General features: G+C 41.5%; 1 protein-coding gene across 2 annotated transcripts in view; it reads right to left on the reverse strand.

Moving 5' to 3' along the window:
* Nucleotides 1-7,828: 7,828 nt before the first annotated feature.
* Nucleotides 7,829-21,634, reverse strand: part of STK32B (serine/threonine kinase 32B) — a 401,787-nt gene continuing 387,981 nt past the window's right edge. For both annotated transcript variants that reach the window (XM_028848342.2, XM_001094166.5), the window contains one exon: nt 7,829-9,841. In XM_028848342.2, coding sequence (XP_028704175.1) covers nt 9,703-9,841 — 139 coding nt within the window. In that variant the 3' untranslated portion in view covers nt 7,829-9,702. The remainder of the gene's footprint in view (nt 9,842-21,634) is intronic.

Consider the following 21,634-nt stretch of genomic DNA (forward strand, 5'->3'; position numbering starts at 1 on the left):
TCCGTGTACTTGGGATACCCATCACCTTTCAAAAATTCCTTCATATTATTTCATTCTTTTTCAGAGTAGCTTGTTCTATTGTTTTATGGCTGCAATGTCTTCTCAAATCTTTTTGAGGAGATGAATTCAATCTTTTAAGTTCTCTTCTCTTCCCCAAATCAACTATGCCTTTTGTGGAGAACGCCTCTGTGTGTATCCTGCCTGCTCCCTTTCCTTTGTGCTATTGATTCCCCCCAGTGCCTGGGTGATCTTGGCCTGTGCTTTCAATTGATCCCCAACAAGTGGAAGATTGACTGAATTTTCCACCTGGGAATGGGGCCTCTCAACCAGCAGGCTTGATGTCAGTCTGTACACACCAAGACAGACAGAGGAGGTGAAGATTCTTGCACATGTAAACTCCACCAATACCTACAATTAGAAAGTTTGCCTTTCTCAGGAGTATCTTTCTGTTTCTTTAGAAAGCAGAATTCCAAGGTCAGTCTTAGAAAAAAATGATGCTACTGCTTGGGTGAGGGTAGAGGGAATGATGTCGGGGCACTGATGCCAGGAAGTTCTACAGACATTTTTCAAAAACTTTGTATTTTAAAATCATTTTAGTTGTATCAAAGAGCTCCAGAGACTGCACAAAAGAGTTCTTATATACCCTTCACTCACCTCCCCCTAATTCCAGCATCTTACATAACCATGGCACATTTGTCAAAACTAAGAAATTAGCATTGAGACGTTACTATGAACTAAATTATAGACTCATATGTATTTCACCAGTTTTTCCACTAATGCACTTTCTCTGTGGCATGATCCAATGCAGGACACCTCATCGCATTTAACTGTCAGGTGTCCTTCATCTCTTGTCATCTGTGTAATTTCTTGTTTTGTTGTCTTATCGCTCATGATTTTGATACTTTTGGTAAGTGATGGTCAGGTATTTTGTAAAATGTTCTTCAATTGAAGTTTATCTGATGTGTTTTCATTAAGAAATGAAGTTGTGGAAGTTTTGGAAGTGTATGACAGAACGGAAGTGCCCTTCTCATCATATCTTTTCAGGGAATAGATGATATCAACGTGACTTTTTCTGTCAATGGTATCTTTGATCACTTGGTTAGGTGGGGTCTGCTGGGTTTCTCTACCCCAACATTACTTGTTTTCTTTTTCCATGCTCTATTCGTTAGAGCTGAGTCTCTGAGTTCAGCCCAAAGGGTTCCAGGATGACTACCATGCTTTTTCCCTGTACATCCCCCTGGCAGCTCCTGATTGGTAGATGGATTGGTTCCCCGGCCAAGTTGGGTAATGAGTGCATTTTCTGAGACCTTGGACATGGAAGACACAGTAGACTGTCTTTCTCTTTCTCTCTCTCTCTCTCTCTCTCGCTCTCTCTCCAGGTGCCTAATTTTTGGAATTAGATACCCACTGAGGGCACTTTTTCAGTTCATCATGTACAGAAAGCTACTCTCTGGTATGAGACAATGGGTCTGAGTTTCCACCTTTGTGAAAAGGGGATAACAATATTGGCCTTGCAGAAACCTGAGGATCAAATGAGATGATCCAGGCAGAGCACGTGGCCCAGGGCCCAGCATGTGGTTGGTTCTCAATAAACATCAGTTTCCCTTTGTCCAGGCTCTTCATGGGTCCTCCACCTCTGATGCGCTGAAGCCTGGCAAGTTATAGCCACCATACAGTGTAAACGACTATGAGCTAACTGTGTTCACAGAAGGGGATTTTATGTGATGAAACAATAAGAGAACACAAAGTTATCATTTCTGTGCCTTTTGTCTCTCTTTGGTAAATCAAAGCTAGAGAGGTCTATGTGGGCACCATTGCTAACAGAACTGTAATGATTTCTCTCAAATCCAATGAAGTCTCAGTTTCCCTCTGTTAAGAGCTATGTGTTTAGCCAACATGTCTTCTCCCCTTTCCTTACAGAACTTCAATGTGGGCCACATGCATCTCTCATTTCCACATCACACAGGGCAAGGGGGTGCCGATCTCCTGGTTCAGAGAGTGGATTGTAATTGGCATAAACCAATAATAGCAATCCCAATCCCTGTGCCTATGACTGGTTCAGGATGGGCATGTGACCCACATTTGACCAGTGAGTTATAAGGGAAAGTCTGGGGCACTCTGGGACAGACTTCTCTTCTTTGAGAAAGATCCGTAGGAAGGCAGAGCCCCTTCTATGTCCCCTGAGTGCTCTTCTGTCTGGATAGTATGTGCATGTTTGTGGCACCACCTAAAACCATGAGGGCTGCCAGCTTGAAGACAATGCCAGCACATTAAGGACATCACCGCAGTGAGATGGACTAACCTGGGCTCTGATGGTGTTGATCTAAAGCCCATTCTGTGCCATGGATTTTCCCTCCCTTGGACTCATTGTTTTGTTGTTGTTGTTTGTTTGTTTGTTTAGAGATCAGGTCTTGCTCTGTTGCCAAGCCTGGAGTGCAGTGGCGTGATCATAGCTCACTGCAGCCTCAATCTCCTATGCTCAAGTGATCTCCCTGCCTCGGCCTCCCAAGCAACTGAAACTACAGATGCATACCGCTGTGTCCGGCTAATTCTTAAATTTTCTTTTTGTAGAGATGAGGTCTTAATTTGTTGCCCAGGGTGGTCTTGAACTCCTGGCCTCAAGGGATCCTCTTGCCTAGGCCTGCCAACATGCTGAGGTTACAAGGGTTGAGCAATTGTGCCTGGCTGGACTCCTTATTAAGTGGGATAACCCTTATTCTCCTTTAAGGCAGTCGGAGTTGGGTTTTCCATTGCTTGTAGCAGAAAGCAAATAGATACAGTATACCTTTAGAAAAATCCTCTTGCAAACAAGCAATCTTTTCAGAAGACCTCAGTGGAGACTGTTACTAAGATCTCCTTTCAACAAGGCTGATGTTTTTATCTGAGAGGTAAAGTATGGGAATCAGGGATTGAAGGGGAAGAAGAGGCAGGATATGGGCGTTGGGCAGAGGGAAAGCCAACTCCCTAAGAAGAGAAGCAGATGGGAGAAAAGAGCTCAACCCAAAGTTTCTAAAGCTTTTATTGCTCTTGCAAGAGAGATGAAGGACATGTCTCACAGAGTATATTGCGTGTCAGGCAATAGGAGCTCTAAATACATGATTTTATTTAATCTGTATGCTGGTTTTCTAACATATTATTACTGGGGCTCAGAAATCTCAAGTTACTGGTCCAAGGTAACACAGCCAGATCATTCTGATGCTAAAGTCCTGCTCCTTTCCTTTATCGCCTGAATCCAACCTTCAGGTTCTCCAGAAATGTCTCAAATCCATCTGTTTGAGAGCCACTGTGATGTAGTGGTAGATCACGGTGATGTGCTCTACATCACTGATCCATCTACATCTTCAGGCTTCCCCCACTGAGCCACCCCGCCATGGTGTCTCTCCTGGATTGCTGTTTCATCTATCCAACTGATATCCTCCCAGTTTCTACCCTTGTCCCTACCCCTACCCCATTGTCTTTTGTCTACACAGTAGCCACTCCCCTCCTTAAACAGTTCAAGGGCATCTCATCACACAAATCCAAAATCTTCCCTGGGGTTCCCTAGGACTTCCATAATCTGGTCCTGCTTGGCTCAGCAGCCACATCTGTACCAATTTTCAGTCAACTCACTAAGTTCCAGCACCTTGGCCTCCTTACTGTTCTTGGAAGAACTGAGGGTAACTCTGAACTCAGGGCCCTTTGCCTGTTGGTCTTCTTTGCCTGGAATGCATCCTCCATCATCTCTTTTCCAACTTGCTGGTTTTGGCAAAGGAGGCGTTCATTGAGCACACCAAGGTAGCTCCCCTCTCTGGGTCGCCCTGTTATTGTGTGGGCAGGTGGGCCAGTGTCAAGACCTTAGTAACATCCAGAGCCCTCCAAGATGGAGGTTTGGAGGGCTCTGGGGCTAATACTTCAGAGGTATAGACATAAAATGTCATATAGAAAAGCATATCCACCAATACATTCTTGTCATGACCACAAAGAGTGAGCGGGGAAACTCTATGGAAGAAGATGTCTAGAAGGCAAGTGAATACATTCTGGGTTATTTGATTTTGGTTTCTGTGAGAGAATAAGACTCTGTGACAGCTTAGAAGGGAATCTCTACACATTTTCCTCTGCCAGGCATGTCTGTACCTTACTCATTTCTCCCACAATGAAAGAGAAATGTTCCTTCTGATAGGTCTGAACCTGAGCCATTGATGGGGCCACTATTACTAATGGATTGGGCTGCTGTGCTTGGCACCCTTGAGTCTGCTGGTACCAAGGTGAAATTTTGGGATGATTCCAGGGCCTTGCTAAGGCTTTGGTACTGTGCTTCTTGCTTTGACTTGACCTTCAATATTGATATAGTCATTTTGATTCCTATTTTGAGGTTTCCCTAACTCTCTTGGGAACATGGTGTGGTGGTAGGGAACAGAAAAGAGCTTTGAGACAGATGGAGAAAGCTGATTGGTCAGGCAGGACTCAGGTTTCTCTTGGTCTTGGCCAAAACTCTGTTTAGAGAACATCCCAACCTCACTCTTAATTGTTAAGGATTAAAAATATGATGCGTGTCTTAGTATGTTTAGGCTGCTATAACAAAATATCATAAACTGAGTAGTTTATAAATGGCAGAAATTTACTTCTCACAGTACTGGGGGCTGGGAAGTTCAGGATTATGGCTGATTTGGTGTCTTGGCAGGATCCGCTTTTTGATACCTTTTCCCTGTGTCCTCACATGGTAGAAGGGGCCAGAGAGTTCTCTGGGACCTCTTAGGGCATTAATTCTGTTTATAAGGGCTCCACCCTTATAGCTCAATCACCTCCCAAAGACCCTACTTCTCAACATCATCACCCTGGAGGTTGACATGTCAACATATGAAATTTAAAAGGACACAAACATTCAGACTAAAGCAATGTGTGAAATTAATTTCTATTTAGAAAATGCTATTGAATTAAGCACAGAAGGTGGTTGCACAAATGGATTTTTAGAAATAGGATGATGCAAGGATGGCAGCTATGTTGCCTGGGAAAGGCTCATGTGTGACTCGCCACTCTCCCTGCTAGGTGGAAAGAATTAGAAAACGTGTGTTGAGAGTGGCAGGGGATAAACATGAAACACAGAAACACCGACAGGGAAATCCATTAATCATGTTTGTCTGTGATCACCCAGGAAGAAACAGATATCTGTTCTTTGTGGCAGTCGCTAATGGAAGAGACTGTGCTGTGATTTCACGTTTGAGATTGGAAGAGGAAAGGGGACAGATAGCAAATGATGCCACAGGAGAGGCACAGTGCGTGGGCTGAATCATCAAAGTGACATGTGTTTGCTAAACGTGGCTCAAGTTAGGGGCTGGGGTGGGCATATCTGTGCAACTTCCATATCCACTGAGGACCCACCTTGAGGCAGCTCTGTGCTGGGGGCTGCCTGTGCACAGCCCACCCTATGGAGCCCACAGTCTCCAGCGGGGAGAAGTGGGGCACAAAACCATCAACTGGGCAGTGTGACAAGTGCCGTGGAAACCAAACTACATGAAGCAGAGACTCTGTAGCGGACTTCTGGGAGGGCCTGGTTCCATGGGAGGAGGGTCACAAGAAGAGGGTGACTGATATGATTTGGATTTACGTCCCACCCAAATCTTATTTATTTATGTATTTATTTATTTATTTTGAGACAGAATGTCACTCTGTCACCCAGGCTGGAGTGCAGTGGCATGATCTCAGCTCACTGCCATGTCTGTCTTCTGAGTTCAAGCAATTCTCCTGCCTCAGCCTCCTGTGTAGCTGGGATTACAGCATGCGCCACCACTCCCGGCTAATTTTTTTGTATTTTTAGTACAGATGAGGTTTTACCATGTTGGCTAGGTTGGTCTCGAACTCCTGACCTCAGGTGGTCCTCAGGCCTCCCAAATTGCTGGGATTATAGGCATGAGCCACGGGACCCCGCCCGAATCTCATTTGAAATTGTAATTCCCCATATTGGGGGAGGGGCCTGGCAGGAGGTGACTGGATCATGAGGGTGGATTTCCCTCTAGCTGTTCTCCTGATAGTGAGTTCTCTCACAAGATCTGGTTGTTTAAAAGTATGTAGCATCTCCTGCTTTACTCTTTCTTTCTTTTTCTCCAGCCATGTAAGACATGCCTGCTCCCCTTTACCTTCTGCCATGATTCCCAGTTTTCTGAGGCCTCCCCAGCCAGGCTTCCTGTACAGCCTATGGAACTGTGAGTCAATTAAATCTCTTTTCTTTATAAATTACCCAGTCTTAGACAGTTCCTTATAGCAATGTGAGAACGGACTAATACAGAGACTTTCAGTAATACTGACCTGGGAAGTGTTATTGGTTAAGGCTCCAGTTTGGAAAAAGCTCAAGGGTCAACTGGTGAGGGCAAATCGACTATACATTCCCCTGCAAATTCTTCCCGCTGGGAACCCACAGGGCTGAATTGCCAAGCTCTGAGACCCACTGGCGTTTGCAGGTGAGTGAAGCAAATGTGCATTTGCCATCCGCCCACTTAGTGTCCCAGATGTGTTTTCTAGATCAAGGCTCTGCAACTTGTTCTCTAAAGGGCCAGGCGGTAAATATTTTCAGCATTGTGGGCCACAGGGTCTCTGTTGCAGCTGCTCAGCACTGCAGTTGTAGCAAGAGAACAACCATACACTATACAGAAATCAACAGGCATGGCTGGTCTGGCTACAGACATTAGTTCTAGATCCTTGCGACTCACAGCATGGGCCCTGACTCGGTATTGTCAGCATGTCCTGGTGCACCACTGGTCTGCAGCTGGTCCCGGTGCACCTGAATTTCCATTCATAAGGTAAATCCTGACACAGATTCTTGCGTGGCAATGGGTTTCTTTAATCAGATTGCTTTCTTGGCAGTGCTTTACTGGGAGTGGGGGTTCGGATGAGGGAAGGGCGAAACTCATTTGGAACTTGGAGATCACGGAAAGGTGGCTCTGAAGGGGGTGAATGGGGACTGGGCATGCCACTGGAGGGTAGCCCCTGGGAAAACACTGCGACCTGCAGAGGAAAAAGCTCTGGGAAGTGACAGTGGAGCCAGGTGGAAGACAGGAGGGTGCCAGAAGTAAGTCGTCCCTAAGCAGAGTTTGTTGATTGCTCCTTTAGGAGCCAGGCACTGTCAGGACAGGAGGGTGGGATCAGGAGATGGACATGAATCTGACCCGGCTTCTTTGAGGGAGCCTGAAGGTGAGGAGGGTGAGGCATGGGTGAGAGTAACGTGATGCTGTAGTTGTCAGCAAGCAAAGGCATGATGTAAAGCAAGCAGAGCCATGAGTGACAGCAAGTGTGTGCGAGAGTTCGTGGAGGAGGTGGCGTCTAGCTTGGGTGGGTGGTGCCATGAGCCCCAGAAGACATCATGGGAGAAATGGAATTGGCCTTTGAGAAATGGGAATTTTAACATGTACAGATGAGCGCTGAAAGGCATCCCCAATAGAGAGGACAGGACGAATGAAAGCAGGAAAGTGGAAAATCAAAAAGTGGGTATGAAAAGGAAAATACTGGTTTATTGGCACCTGTGCGTGTGTGCTGTATAAAGGTTTGAGTGGTAATGTGAGGGAATGTTAAAGTGTCTTTCTCTTGATGAAGAATTTTCTGTACTTTTTCCTTAGTGAATAGATGGTACCTTAGGAAATACAAAATAGTAACAATAATCATGTAGATTGTGATCAAGTTAGGTAGAGTCTCGAATTGCCAAGCTAAGTTTGATTTCATCTGTGGGCAAAGTGATTTCATCAAATGGTTGGTGTCCACCAACCATTTCTGTGTTTCTAATTAAACTTGAGTCTCTTCACTCTAAGAGGAATGTGGCCCATCCCACCCAACCCTGAAGTAAGAACAAAGTGGTGAGAAGGAATGTCCAAGAAATAGTTTATTCCAAACAACAAATGCCAACTTGAACAGAACCAGAAAATCTGGTGTTCCTAGGGCAACTTCCAGCTCCTGCCCCTAATTTGTGAACTCAGCCCAGTAAAAAAAAAAATCTTAAGAGCCTCCAGGGTCACAGTGAGGAGAGGAGCAGGCCCATTATTTCCTGGGGGAGGTGGGGAGCAGGTTGGTTATTGATGGGGACATGAAGTAAAGTGTGCAAAACAAGCTGACTGACGAGGACCACACAATCCAGAAATAGCCTCAGTTCAAAGGAGGAAAACAATGACTATTTCTTTTTTAAAAAACAAAAATATAAAACCTCACCATACATTAAAATGTCTTTTAATAAATCTAAGAGATGACATGGACAGCCCCAAGGATTGAGTAATCATGTAAAAAGTGAACAATGGAAGGTGGATGAAAAAATAAAAACACAATCGAACTTCAGCAGGATGTAACAAATATCAAAGACTCCAGGAAGACCATTTGGAAGAATCCTACACAGGAGGCTTGTTTGCACAGAAAACTGACCTGGCAGGTGAGTGAAGGAAGAAAGTATCTAAATAATGATGATAATTACGCTGACAAAAAAGGCCATTCAATGAGTCATCCAATGCTTGCGGTTACACACAGGATCTTCTTTAACCCCATAACTCCCCTGCAACGTTAGTTTTACCATCCTCATTTAAAAATGAGGAAACTGCCATTCAGAGCGATTGCATGCTTTGCCTAAGGTCTCCCACTTAGTAGCCAGCAGGGCTGGATTCTCAACACAAACCTGACTCCAAAGTCGAAGCTTTCCCTGCTTATCCCAACATCTTCCAGTTCAAAGGCAAGCTTCTCCCTGAGCAGATCGTAGTTTGCTTTTTGTGTGAACCCATTTTCTTCCTGAAATAAACTTTCTAAGCACCCATGCTTCCTAATGTATAAAGAGGGAGCCGCCCCACCAATACAGATGGGGTACTCTCTGTAAGAAGATGCTGACAAGCTGATTTTACACCCTTCCCAGGAGAGAACACCCTGAAAGCCGATAGAGTTGGAGAGTTCTGCTGCAGGTCTGGGCTTTCGGGCCAGTTGGATGGGGTGCTGATTACACTCTGTAGGAGTAAGCCGACTCTCGTCTGAATGGACACCTGTGTGCCATCCCAGCACAAAGGATATGGTGGTGGTGAGGACTGCTGAAATTAGAAGGCTGGTCTTCTTAAATGAGGGGAGGAGCGAGACCGCAGCGCTGAGACCCTGGGGACAAGGCTGGTCTGCATGCTGCACCATCTTACAAGGTCAGAAGGACTGTGGCCTGCCAGAGAATGCACATGAAGACACTTCAGGTTTTGCTTCAGGATTTGGGAGTGTTGTTTTCACAGAAGGGGCCAAAATATCAGATATTTATTTTGCTGTCAGGGTGGTGTTTTTCGAAAGTGCTCTCTAACAAGCTAGGATGTGCCAAATTGCAAAGTCATGACGGTTTAATTGCTTTGGGGAATGGGGGTTCACTTCACATATTAAGGTTGCATTTTGCACGTAAAAATGACTTTATAAATATCAGAGGTTTTTCATGTTTCCTATCTAATTGGGCTCTCCCCATGATCTTGTAATTTGAAGTGGGGCAGAAGTGTTTCACCCCTTTGGCAGATGCAGAAAACTGAGGCACAGAGAGGGCGTGACTTGTCTGAGGTCACACAGTGAATCAGTCATGGAGATGGGACCAGAACCCAGGCTTCCCAGCTCCAAGTCCGGGGCTCTTTCTGCATCTGATGTTTTCAGGGGCAAGACAGGGACCTTCCGGGCATAAAGAGGGGCTCTGGGTGGGCAGGGCGGAGACGAGTGCAGTCCTGTTGAGCAGCAACAAGTGTGGGCTTAGCTGCTGCAGCCGCGGGTGCAGGTGGTGGTGAGGAGGTTGTTGTTACACCCGTCCTGGAGTTTGCTTTGGGCCTGGCCTCCAGCTCGGCTGTCGGTGTCCAAGAGCTGGCTGCCCTGTCCCTGCTGCCTCCTAAGCCTGCAAACAAGCACAGATGTGAGTTAGTGGTGCGGCACGGGGTTGTGGAGGCACGTCCAGGAGACACACTGGGCAGGCAGTCAGCTCAAACCCTCCCCTGCCTGGAAGGATTGATCATTAAGGCATCCAGGGTGCTGTGGACTACAGCCAGATGGGCCTGGGATCAAAGCACAGCTGAGGCGCACTTGGGTGGGTTACTTAATGCATAGACCCTCAATTTCTCTGTCTATAGAATGGAGATAATAATTCCCATCCTGTGGCTCCTTTTGATGCTTACTTGAGATCATATATTTATATTTTTGTTTACATCATATATTTATATTGCCCAGGCTCACAGTCAGTAAAGGTGGTGAGTCCCAGCTGTCATTCATTCAGTATATATGTATTAACTGCCCACTAGTGTACCAGCCACCATGTCTAGGAGCAGGGGATCCTCTGGCAAGCCAAACAGTTATATTCTTTGTCCTCAAGGAGCTCAATGTTGAAAGGGGAGACAGGCACTAATGAAAGAATCCCACAAGTAAATATCCAAACAGTTAAACACAGACTTACAAAATATCCTATTACAAACTATGTTGAGGGGGTGTGATTCCGAACACTGCATTTCCTAGCAGTTGGCCACTTGGTCACCTTTCACGTGTTGGAAGATGTCAGTGTCCCTCTGTTTCTGATCTTCAAGCTAAAGTTCAGTCACTATACCACAGCTGTCACTGCCTGTGGATGGCGGCAGCAAGTACGGAATGGAGACATTTAAGGAGGCAGTGAGAATTTTTAGAGCAGGGAAGAACTCAACTCACATCCTGGCTTGCAACACTTTCTACTTGGGTTATGTTAGCCAAGTTGCTTTATCTTCTTCTTAGCCTCAGCTTTCTTATGTAAAACTAGGAATTATATCGTTCACTTTGCAGGAGGCTAAGGGGATCATAGACAATACATGTAAAATATCTAGTATAGGGCTGGGAATAATAGTAATTACTCTTAGTTCTACCTTGTTCTGAAAAAGAGGTTTTAGCCTGAATTTTAAAACTAGTATGTTTCTTTCCAACAGATTGCAGAGCGGGTTGTCAACACCTGTTGTCTTGATTTAAATGAAAGAGCTGTTTCACCCAGCAAGCCTCTGTGTATGCTTGTTATATGCAGGGTCCTCAGGGTTATCCTAAGATGACTACAACAGTCTATGCCCTTAGACAGGTCATGGTTGTGTGTGTGAATGTGAGTGTGTGCAAAGTGGGAATGCCTAGTGTTTGCAACAATGCTGGTACTTGAATAAGTCCTTCAGATAACACTGAAATACCAGCAGCAACACTGTGTTTCATAAGACAGTGAATTGGTGGTTCCTTCCCCCAATCCTTCATGCAAAGGCCCAGGACCAAGGTGGGCAGTTCCTCTGCCACCGTGGCTTGCAGCTCTCCAGATAGGGCAACTGGGAAAGGTGGTCATGGTTAAAATACATCATCCTAGTGAAGTGGGCAGGAGCCAGAGGACAGAGCTGGGAGGCTCCATTCGGGTTGAGGCCTTGGTGATAGGATATTTCCTCTTACCCTCAGTTGAAGAGGTGGCTTATCATCCTTCTTAGTAAAAATATACTTTATTTTCTGTCTGTGTTGGCATTTATTTGGACTTTTTGCCTTCAGCACTTGTGTTTAATTGGCTTTTGTGTATTTGACATTAGACCAGAACATTCACAAAATGGGGCTCTCAAAGTTCAAAGGCAGGCCAACATATTTTCTGGGACTCCAGCTGGTAACATGTTCAAACACTGCAAGGATTATTTAAAGAGTCTGCGTTCTTAAAACTGAATTAAAATACCATGACTATAAAATCATGGATTTCAAATAAGATATGATACCTCATTGATATCTTGAGGCTAAAAAAAAAGAATTGTTCAGTACTCAAAGATTGCCTCACTACAATATACTGTCTTAAAACTAGTTGAAATTCTTTTCTCTCCAGAGCTCTTCCCATCCTTCTCACAATTTCTTTTCTTTATCCTTCTCTAAGCTAAACTTTCTTTGTCCAAAACTCCTTAGCTAGTCTGACATAATATCTGTGAAGAACGCTTGCAAACCAGCAGAAATGAAATAAAATCACTTTGATCTTCATGCTGTTTTTTTTTTTAAAGCAAAGAAAAAATTTCCATGTAAAAGACATTCTCTTCATACTAAAAAGGAACTGCAACATTTTGATCTTCAAGGACAAAGACTTAAGACCAGGAAAATATGATACAAACCCTGCTATAATAAAATAACTTATCTTTTGGGCCTCCTGACATAATTTAGTCACATTATTCTTTGTCCAATTCAGTATATTGGCAACTTAAACTGCCTTACCCCAAATTTGGTTCACAGCCTTCATAAGACTGTCTAATAGGCCAGATGTGGTGGGTTAAACCTGTAATCCCAGCCCTTTGGGAAGCTGAGGTGGGTGGATCACCTTAGGTCAGGAGTTCAAGGCCAGCCTTGCCAACAAGGTGAAACCCCATCTCTACTAAAAATACAAAAATTAGCTGGGTGTGGTGGCACACACCTGTAATCCCAGCTACTCGGGAGGCTGAGGCAGGAGAATTGCTTGAACCTAGGGGGTGGAGGTTGCAGTGAGCCAAGATCATGCCACTGCACTCCAGCCTGGGTGGCAGAGTGAGACTGTCTTAAAAAAAAAAAAAAAAGAAAAAAAAAAGATTACCTAATTAAAAAAAAAATCTTAAAATTTAGTCTTACCTCATTTTTTTCAAAAAATAATTTGGATCCAACCATCATTTGTAAACTGGTGAGTTTGTATTACCATCCCATGACAAAATTCTAAAATAAAAACCACAAGATCTTCATTTGTATGTATATATATCTAGATGTGTTTATGTATATATACACGTATTACATTGTATCTTGTCTACATAATAAAATCTGATGTAGCCAGCCAGAAATCTCTTTAAGAAATTTTATTTTGATTGATTTAAAAGAGCACTCATATAAAATATACAGTAATTAATCAATTTTATGAAGTTCATGTCACTTAAGTAAATCTTTGGTAAACTAGTTGGTTGAGGCAGGGGAATCGCTTGCTGGGAGGTGGAGGTTGCAGTGAGCCAAGATCGTGCCACAGCACTCCAGCCTGGCAACAGAGCAAGACTGCATCTCAAAAAAAAAAATAAATAAATAAATAAAAAGTAAATAAATAAAATAAAAATAAAATTGTTAATGAAATAAAATTAAAATGTCTTCATAATTGTCTACATACATTTTTTTTTGCCTGGGTTTACTTGTCAGACAGTTTTATATTTTGCTTTTTCTATATGTTTTAAGATCATAAGGCTATGAACCCAGCCTAAAACAAAATGATCTTCCTGCAATTACTTGATGAATAGAAATAATTTAATATTGCTAATTTAATAAAAGCAGACATATTTTCTGAGTTATTGACAGGACACCATGCATTTAACTTTAGGGTTTTTGCTTCGGTAAACAATTGATATTTACAGGCTAAAAAATTATTAATAGAGAAATAACTTGAAATGATGATTACCTTTGTCTAATATCTCAATTCTCATAAGTAATTTAGGTAAGCTATAAAGCAGAAAAATGTAAACTGGACAAATGTCTATAAGTAAACTTTTCATGTGATTTAAAATCTTAAGGTTATGTTTAATTAATAGGTACTCATTAAATGTCTGGGTCATTTTCAACTAAGACTTCAAATTATAAACTGGTTCTCATTCACAATGTTGATACATGACAGACAATTAAAGATCTTGCTTCCTAGAGTTTTACTAAAATTCAAGGTTACTGAGAGTTAAAAATTTTAATTAATATATAAAATTTTGTATATAAAATATACAAAAATATGAAGTTTTTAATAAGAATTATAAGAAAGACATAAAATATGTTCTTTATTGAGAAAAAATGTTTTGTCTAATTCAGAGGCTATTTAAAGGTGGTTTTAAAATATACATCTAGCAAGAAAATAGAAACAAGATATAAAAGAATCAGTAAGTAGGAGAGAAAGATGTGAAGAAAGTTATAGATATGAAGGTAAATTTTTGGTAAGGAAGGTTGCAAAGAAAAGAGACTAATTTTGAATAAGAAAGAATCTTGTGTGGTAAATTTTTGTCCTAAAATAAAATGACTGAGTTATTTAAGGAGGAGGAGGCAGAAGACAAAGCAGAATATTTAAGGCATGTCATGCATGGTCTGTGTGAGTCACAGAAAGGCTTGTGAAAGGGAAATGTATGAAAGTAATGTTGTATGTGATCAAGTTGGCTACAATTAAAAGGAATTATTTGTGATAACCTTTCTAACAATTGAGCTTTGATATTCAAAATACATTAGCAAAAAACTACAAAAAAAAGTTCCCTATATTTAAATAAAAAGAAGATGTTTTTGAAGTATTGATCTGCTCTTAATAAAACTGCAAGATGTTTTTATTTTTAATTCTGGATTCCAAGTCCAGAGTGTTCACCATTACACCATACAATTTTACATTACTTTTTTTTTTTTTTCAGACGGAGTCTTGCTCTGTCACCCGGGCTGGAGTGCAGTGGCATGATCTCGGCTCACTGCAACTTCCACCTCCCGGGTTCAAATGATTCTCTTGCCTCAGCCTCCTGAGTAGTTGGGATTACAGGCATGCGCCCCCCCAAGCCCAGCTGATTTTTGTATTTTTAGTAGAGACAGGATTTCACCATGTTGGTCAGGCTGGTCTCAATCTTCTGACCTCGTGATCTGCCCACCTCAGCCTCCCAAAGTGCTGGGATTACCGGCATTAGCCACTGTACCCCGCGAATCTTACATTGATTTTCAATTCTAAGGTATTTTTCTTATTTTTTTTTTTGAGACAGGGTCTTCCTCTGTCACCCAGGCTGGAGCACAATGGAGTGATCTTGGCTCATTGCAGCCTCAACCTCCTGGGCTCCACTGATCCTCCCACCTTAGCCTCCCTGCCATGTTGCCTAGGCTGGTCTCGAACTCATGAGCTCAGGCATCCCAAATGGGATTACAGGTGTGAGCCATCACACCTGGCGTAAGATCTGTTTCTTCACAGTAATCTTATTCCTGAGATCTATTTAATTTCCCTAGTTTCAGGTTAAAAGTGCTGTTCTCTTCATTCAAAATGGTCATTTCATTCTTGAGGTAATGTTTTACTTTTGAAATTTCCCAGAGGTTCAACTTTTGCTATACCTCCCTGTATGTGCCTTCGGAGTCATACGTCTTTGACCTCAGTTTTTTTCTCCCGTTCAGAAGGCCTGGGATGAGAATTTTTTCCTTCAATGTTTTTGTCAGCTCCCATGAAATCTTTCTCCGGTTCTAACTCTGCTGTTATGGCCTGATGCTGGAACATTTATCTGAAGGTCTAAAAAAGGCAATGTTTTTCTTCAGTATAACTTAATTCTGTACTCTTGGTTTTTCTTGATATGTCTGAGCTTTTCGTCATAACCAGAAACCTCAAATGTTGTTACTCAGAGCCATGTATTCCTCTGCTTAAGGTACTAGTTTTCTTGTTTACATTCCTTTATACTTTAAGTGTATACTCGTATCATTGGATACATTATTTCTGTGTCCTATACTTCCAGGTTATCTAAATGAGCTTCCTATAAGGAGAAACAATCACACTGCAGAAGGTTTTTCTTTATCTTTTTGGTATTTGTCCTAAGAAAGAAAGATTTTATGTTTTAACAAGATAATTTTCTGTGTGGCCTTTATTAGGTTTTTATTGCATAAGAAAACTGAGCTTTGAAAGGGTTTGTAGTTTTCTGTATTGCTTTTGGAGTCTTTTGATTATCGCTTTGGTTAAGTGAATGACTATTATTTTACAGTGACATGTGATTCTGTTTTGATAAAATGTTTTGAGCCTTTTAAGATCTTTAACAAACTTCCCCATAATCACATCCTACATTAAGGGTTTTTTTTGTTTTTGTTTTTTTTTTTTTTACTTAAAATTGACTTTAGGGTTTTCTAGTTGGACGCCTGGAAGGTACCAAAGGATACATCTCTCATCTTGCAGAGGCAGTAAATGATTGGGTTTATTTGATAAATCATATAAGAAACACTGTCATGTTGTTGATATGAATGTTTCAATAATTATGTAAATTCATAGAAATCTGATAGGTTATCAGGCATAATTCTGGTTATTTTCTTAAAATTCTACATAGAAATATATGTGAGTATCCATATGGTAATATGGTTATTTGCATAAATCCAATAAAATTCTGCCTTCTCTTTATAGTTGAATACAATTTCAAACATGGGGTATGTTATCAAGGTTTTGACTGAAATGTCATATTAAAAATATGCACAAAGTACCTGATTTTAAGCATCCCCATCTTTTAATGAGTAAATAACAATTGTCACTTCCTGGTGGGCCCAGGAACCTTAAGACTTGTGATGGTTAATATTGAGTGTCGACTTGACTGGGTGGAAGGATGTAATGTGTTGTTCCTGGGTGTGTCTGTAAGGGTGTCGGCGAAGGAGATTCAGATTTGAGTCGGTGGACTGGGAGACTCAGACCCACCCTCAATCTGGATGGGCACCATAAAAGCAGGCGGAAGAACATGGGAAGACCAGACTAGCTAAGTCTCCTGGCTTCCATCTTTCTCCCATGCTGGATGTTTCCTTCCCTTGAACATCAGACTCCAAATTCTTCAGCTTTTAGATTCTTGGACTTCCAGTTTTAGATTTGCCAGGGGCTTTGGAGCCTTCAGCCACAGACTGAAGCCTGCCCTATCGGATTCCCTACTTTTGAGGCTTTGGGACTGGGACTGGCTTCCTGGCTCCTCAGCTTGCAGACGGCCTGTTGTGAGACTTGGCCTTGTGATCGTGTAAGTTAATTCTCCTAATAAACTCCCCTTCATAAATCCTATTAGTTCTGTCCTTCTAGGCAGCCCTGACTAATACAAGACTCTAAGTAAAATCTAAAGTCTGCCTTGGTGTGGCTTCCTAGCCTCAAGAGACTTTAAATCTGAGATCCCTATATGATCACTATAGAGAAAAAGTTTCCAAAGAAAAACCATAATACACCTGTTAGTGGGTTGTAACTCTGTACATTGTTTTTGAATTCTTGTTATCTACCTATAGACTAGCCTAGGTCCTAAACTGGAATTCTTCCAATTCAACTTTCTTTCTTTTTTAAATAAAATTACTAAAATGAGACTTGCTTGTTCCTAAAGCCTGACACACTGAAACTAGATACATTTTAAGGAGCAGGTTTCATGCCTCATGTGTGGGCCACAAAGAAGGCTCACCAAGCTTCCTGATGCCATAACCAGAGACATTTAAACTGCAAACCAAAATAAGAAGGGCGTGTTTTCCACACTGTAAACAGCTTATCCTAAGGTGTCAGCACAAGATTCCATATCAGAATAAGACTCTTCCCCTCCCGGACGCTACCTTTTTCATTTGGCAGGATAATGCTGTAATTCACATTTCACAATAAGTAATTGCTCTAGGCAGCTTTGACAATAACCCTCGCACAGCTTTCTGGCCAAGTTATATTAGTGATTTCTTTTGTCAAGTTGACATTTTCTTCTTTAATTCAACCCAGTCATAAAATGTGACTCAATGGCTCCAACACGTCTCACCCAGTTTCCCCCACGGTCTTTTAGATTTTAGTTTTTTGCCCTTAGGCTTCGGCTCTGAGTTCAAAATCATTGTACAAACTAATTGTATTGTTGTTAATTATTTATCTTATTATAATTGTATTATAATTATTTTTTTATTTTTTTTTTATTTTTAATTTTATTTTTATTTTTATTTTTTATTATACTTTAAGTTCTAGGGTACATGTGCATAACGTGCAGGTTTGTTACATATGTATACTTGTGCCATGTTGGTGTGCTGCACCCATCAACTCGTCAGCACCCATCAACTCGTCATTTACATCAGGTATAACTCCCAATGCAATCCCTCCCCCCTCCCCCCTCCCCATGATAGGCCCCGGTGTGTGATGTTCCCCTTCCCAAGTCCAAGTGATCTCATTGTTCAGTTCCCACCTATGAGTGAGAACATGCGGTGTTTGGTTTTCTGTTCTTGTGATAGTTTGCTAAGAATGATGGTTTCCAGCTGCATCCATGTCCCTACAAAGGACACAAACTCATCCTTTTTTATGGCTGGATAGTATTCCATGGTGTATATGTGCCACATTTTCTTAATCCAGTCTGTCACTGATGGACATTTGGGTTGATTCCAAGTCTTTGCTATTGTGAATAGTGCCGCAGTAAACATATGTGTGCATGTGTCTTTATAGCAGCATGATTTATAATCCTTTGGGTATATACCCAGTAATGGGATGGCTGGGTCATATGGTACATCTAGTTCTAGATCCTTGAGGAATCGCCATACTGTTTTCCATAATGGTTGAACTAGTTTACAATCCCACCAACAGTGTAAAAGTGTTCCTATTTCTCCACATCCTCTCCAGCACCTGTTGTTTCCTGACTTTTTAATGATCGCCATTCTAACTGGTGTGAGATGGTATCTCATTGTGGTTTTGATTTGCATTTCTCTGATGGCCAGTGATGATGAGCATTTTTTCATGTGTCTGTTGGCTGTATGAATGTCTTCTTTTGAGAAATGTCTGTTCATATCCTTTGCCCACTTTTTGATGGGGCTGTTTGTTTTTTTCTTGTAAATTTGTTTGAGTTCTTTGTAGGTTCTGGATATTAGCCCTTTGTCAGATGAGTAGATTGCAAAAATTTTCTCCCACTCTGTAGGTTGCCGGTTCACTCTGATGGTAGTTTCTTTTGCTGTGCAGAAGCTCTTTAGTTTAATGAGATCCCATTTGTCAATTTTGGCTTTTGCTGCCGTTGCTTTTGGTGTTTTAGATGTGAAGTCTTTGCCCATGCCTATGTCCTGAATGGTACTACCTAGGTTTTCCTCTAGGGTTTTTATGGCTTTAGGTCTAACATTTAAGTCTCTAATCCATCTTGAATTAATTTTCGTATAAGGAGTAAGGAAAGGATCCAGTTTCAGCTTTCTACTTATGGCTAGCCAATTTTCCCAGCACCATTTATTAAATAGGGAATCCTTTCCCCATTTCTTGTTTCTCTCAGGTTTGTCAAAGATCAGATGGCTGTAGATGTGTGGTATTATTTCTGAGGACTCTGTTCTGTTCCATTGGTCTATATCTCTGTTTTGGTACCAGTACCATGCTGTTTTGGTTACTGTAGCCTTGTAGTATAGTTTGAAGTCAGGTAGCGTGATGCCTCCAGCTTTGTTCTTTTGACTTAGGATTGTCTTGGAGATGCGGGCTCTTTTTTGGTTCCATATGAACTTTAAAGCAGTTTTTTCCAATTCTGTGAAGAAACTCATTGGTAGCTTGATGGGGATGGCATTGAATCTATAAATAACCTTGGGCAGTATGGCCATTTTCACGATATTGATTCTTCCTATCCATGAGCATGGTATGTTCTTCCATTTGTTTGTGTCCTCTTTTATTTCACTGAGCAGTGGTTTGTAGTTCTCCTTGAAGAGGTCCTTTACATCCCTTGTAAGTTGGATTCCTAGGTATTTTATTCTCTTTGAAGCAATTGTGAATGGAAGTTCATTCCTGATTTGGCTCTCTGTTTGTCTGTTACTGGTGTATAAGAATGCTTGTGATTTTTGCACATTAATTTTGTATCCTGAGACTTTGCTGAAGTTGCTTATCAGCTTAAGGAGATTTTGGGCTGAGACAATGGGATTTTCTAAATATACAATCATGTCATCTGCAAAGAGGGACAATTTGACTTCTTCTTTTCCTAACTGAATACCCTTGATTTCTTTCTCTTGCCTGATTGCCCTAGCCAGAACTTCCAACACTATGTTGAATAGGAGTGGTGAGAGAGGGCATCCCTGTCTTGTGCCAGTTTTCAAAGGGAATTTTTCCAGTTTTTGCCCATTCAGTATGATATTGGCTGTGGGTTTGTCATAAATAGCTCTTATTATTTTGAGGTACGTTCCATCAATACCGAATTTATTGAGCGTTTTTAGCATGAAGGGCTGTTGAATTTTGTCAAAAGCCTTTTCTGCATCTATTGAGATAATCATGTGGTTCTTGTCTTTGGTTCTGTTTATACGCTGGATTATGTTTATTGATTTGCATATGTTGAACCAGCCTTGCATCCCAGGGATGAAGCCCACTTGATCATGGTGGATAAGCTTTTTGATTTGCTGCTGAATCCGGTTTGCCAGTATTTTATTGAGGATTTTTGCATCGATGTTCATCAGGGATATTGGTCTAAAATTCTCTTTTTTTGTTGTGTTTCTGCCAGGCTTTGGTATCAGGATGATGTTGGCCTCATAAAATGAGTTAGGGAGGATTCCCTCTTTTTCTATTGATTGGAATAGTTTCAGAAGGAATGGTACCAGCTCCTCCTTGTACCTCTGGTAGAATTCAGCTGTTAATCCATCTGGTCCTGGACTTTTTTTGGTTGGTAGGCTATTAATTATTGCCTCAATTTCAGAGCCTGCTATTGGTCTATTCAGGGATTCAACTTCTTCCTGGTTTAGTCTTGGAAGAGTGTAAGTGTCCAGGAAATTATCCATTTCTTCTAGATTTTCTAGTTTATTTGCGTAGAGGTGTTTATAGTATTCTCTGATGGTAGTTTGTATTTCTGTGGGGTCGGTGGTGATATCCCCTTTATCATTTTTTATTGCGTCTATTTGATTCTTCTCTCTTTTCTTCTTTATTAGTCTTGCTAGCGGTCTGTCAATTTTGTTGATCTTTTCAAAAAACCAACTCCTGGATTCACTGATTTTTTGGAGGGTTTTTTGTGTCTCTATCTCCTTCAGTTCTGCTCTGATCTTAGTTATTTCTTGCCTTCTGCTAGCTTTTGAATGTGTTTGCTCTTGTTTCTCTAGTTCTTTTAATTGTGATGTTAGAGTGTCAATTTTAGATCTTTCCTGCTTTCTCTTGTGGGCATTTAGTGGTATAAATTTCCCTCTACACACTGCTTTAAATGTGTCCCAGAGATTCTGGTATGTTGTATCTTTGTTCTCATTGATTTCAAAGAACATCTTTATTTCTGCCTTCATTTCGTGATGTACCCAGTAGTCATTCAGGAGCAGGTTGTTCAGTTTCCATGTAGTTGAGCGGTTTTGATTGAGTTTCTTAGTCCTGAGTTCTAGTTTGATTGCACTGTGGTCTGAGAGACAGTTTGTTATAATTTCTGTTCTTGTACATTTGCTGAGGAGTGCTTTACTTCCAATTATGTGGTCAATTTTGGAATTCCTGTATTATAATTTTTAAAGTTTACTCTTATTGCCTCTCCAATCTTTGTGATGCCAACTCTCCTAACAGAATCATGTTAACTCAACACTTCAAGATGACTGCTCATGCCCGTGGACTAATAAGATGGAAATCAATACTAGACCACAGACAAACTCACTCTGAGACGATTTTTCCTTCTGGCCTTTTTATTACTTTACTGTGGTCTGGATCCCTGACAAAGACCCACATATCTTCCCCGCAACATGGGACAGAGACAACTGGGACAGATCCATCCTGGTGCTGAGGGATAATTAAGCCTAACTATAGCATGGTTGATCAATGACACTTTCAGAGACAGAGCTTCAGACCAAAAAGGGAACATGCAAAAACTAATCATATGAACTGGGTCATTCTTGTCATTCCCAAATGAAATAGAGTAAATGACCTGCTGCAATTCTAAGACTAGTTTTGCCCACTGCTATTATTTAACAATCAGAACTTGCCAACTCCTCAACATCCTACTAGTGCCAATGAAATTTCTCAAAGAGCAATAGGTAACATTTCTCCTTATGAAACCTCTAACCTTCTCTTTGTTCTTTGGACATACTAAAGACCACT

The sequence above is a fragment of the Macaca mulatta genome, chromosome 5, assembly GCF_049350105.2.
Source record: "Macaca mulatta isolate MMU2019108-1 chromosome 5, T2T-MMU8v2.0, whole genome shotgun sequence".
Taxonomy (NCBI): domain Eukaryota; kingdom Metazoa; phylum Chordata; class Mammalia; order Primates; family Cercopithecidae; genus Macaca; species Macaca mulatta.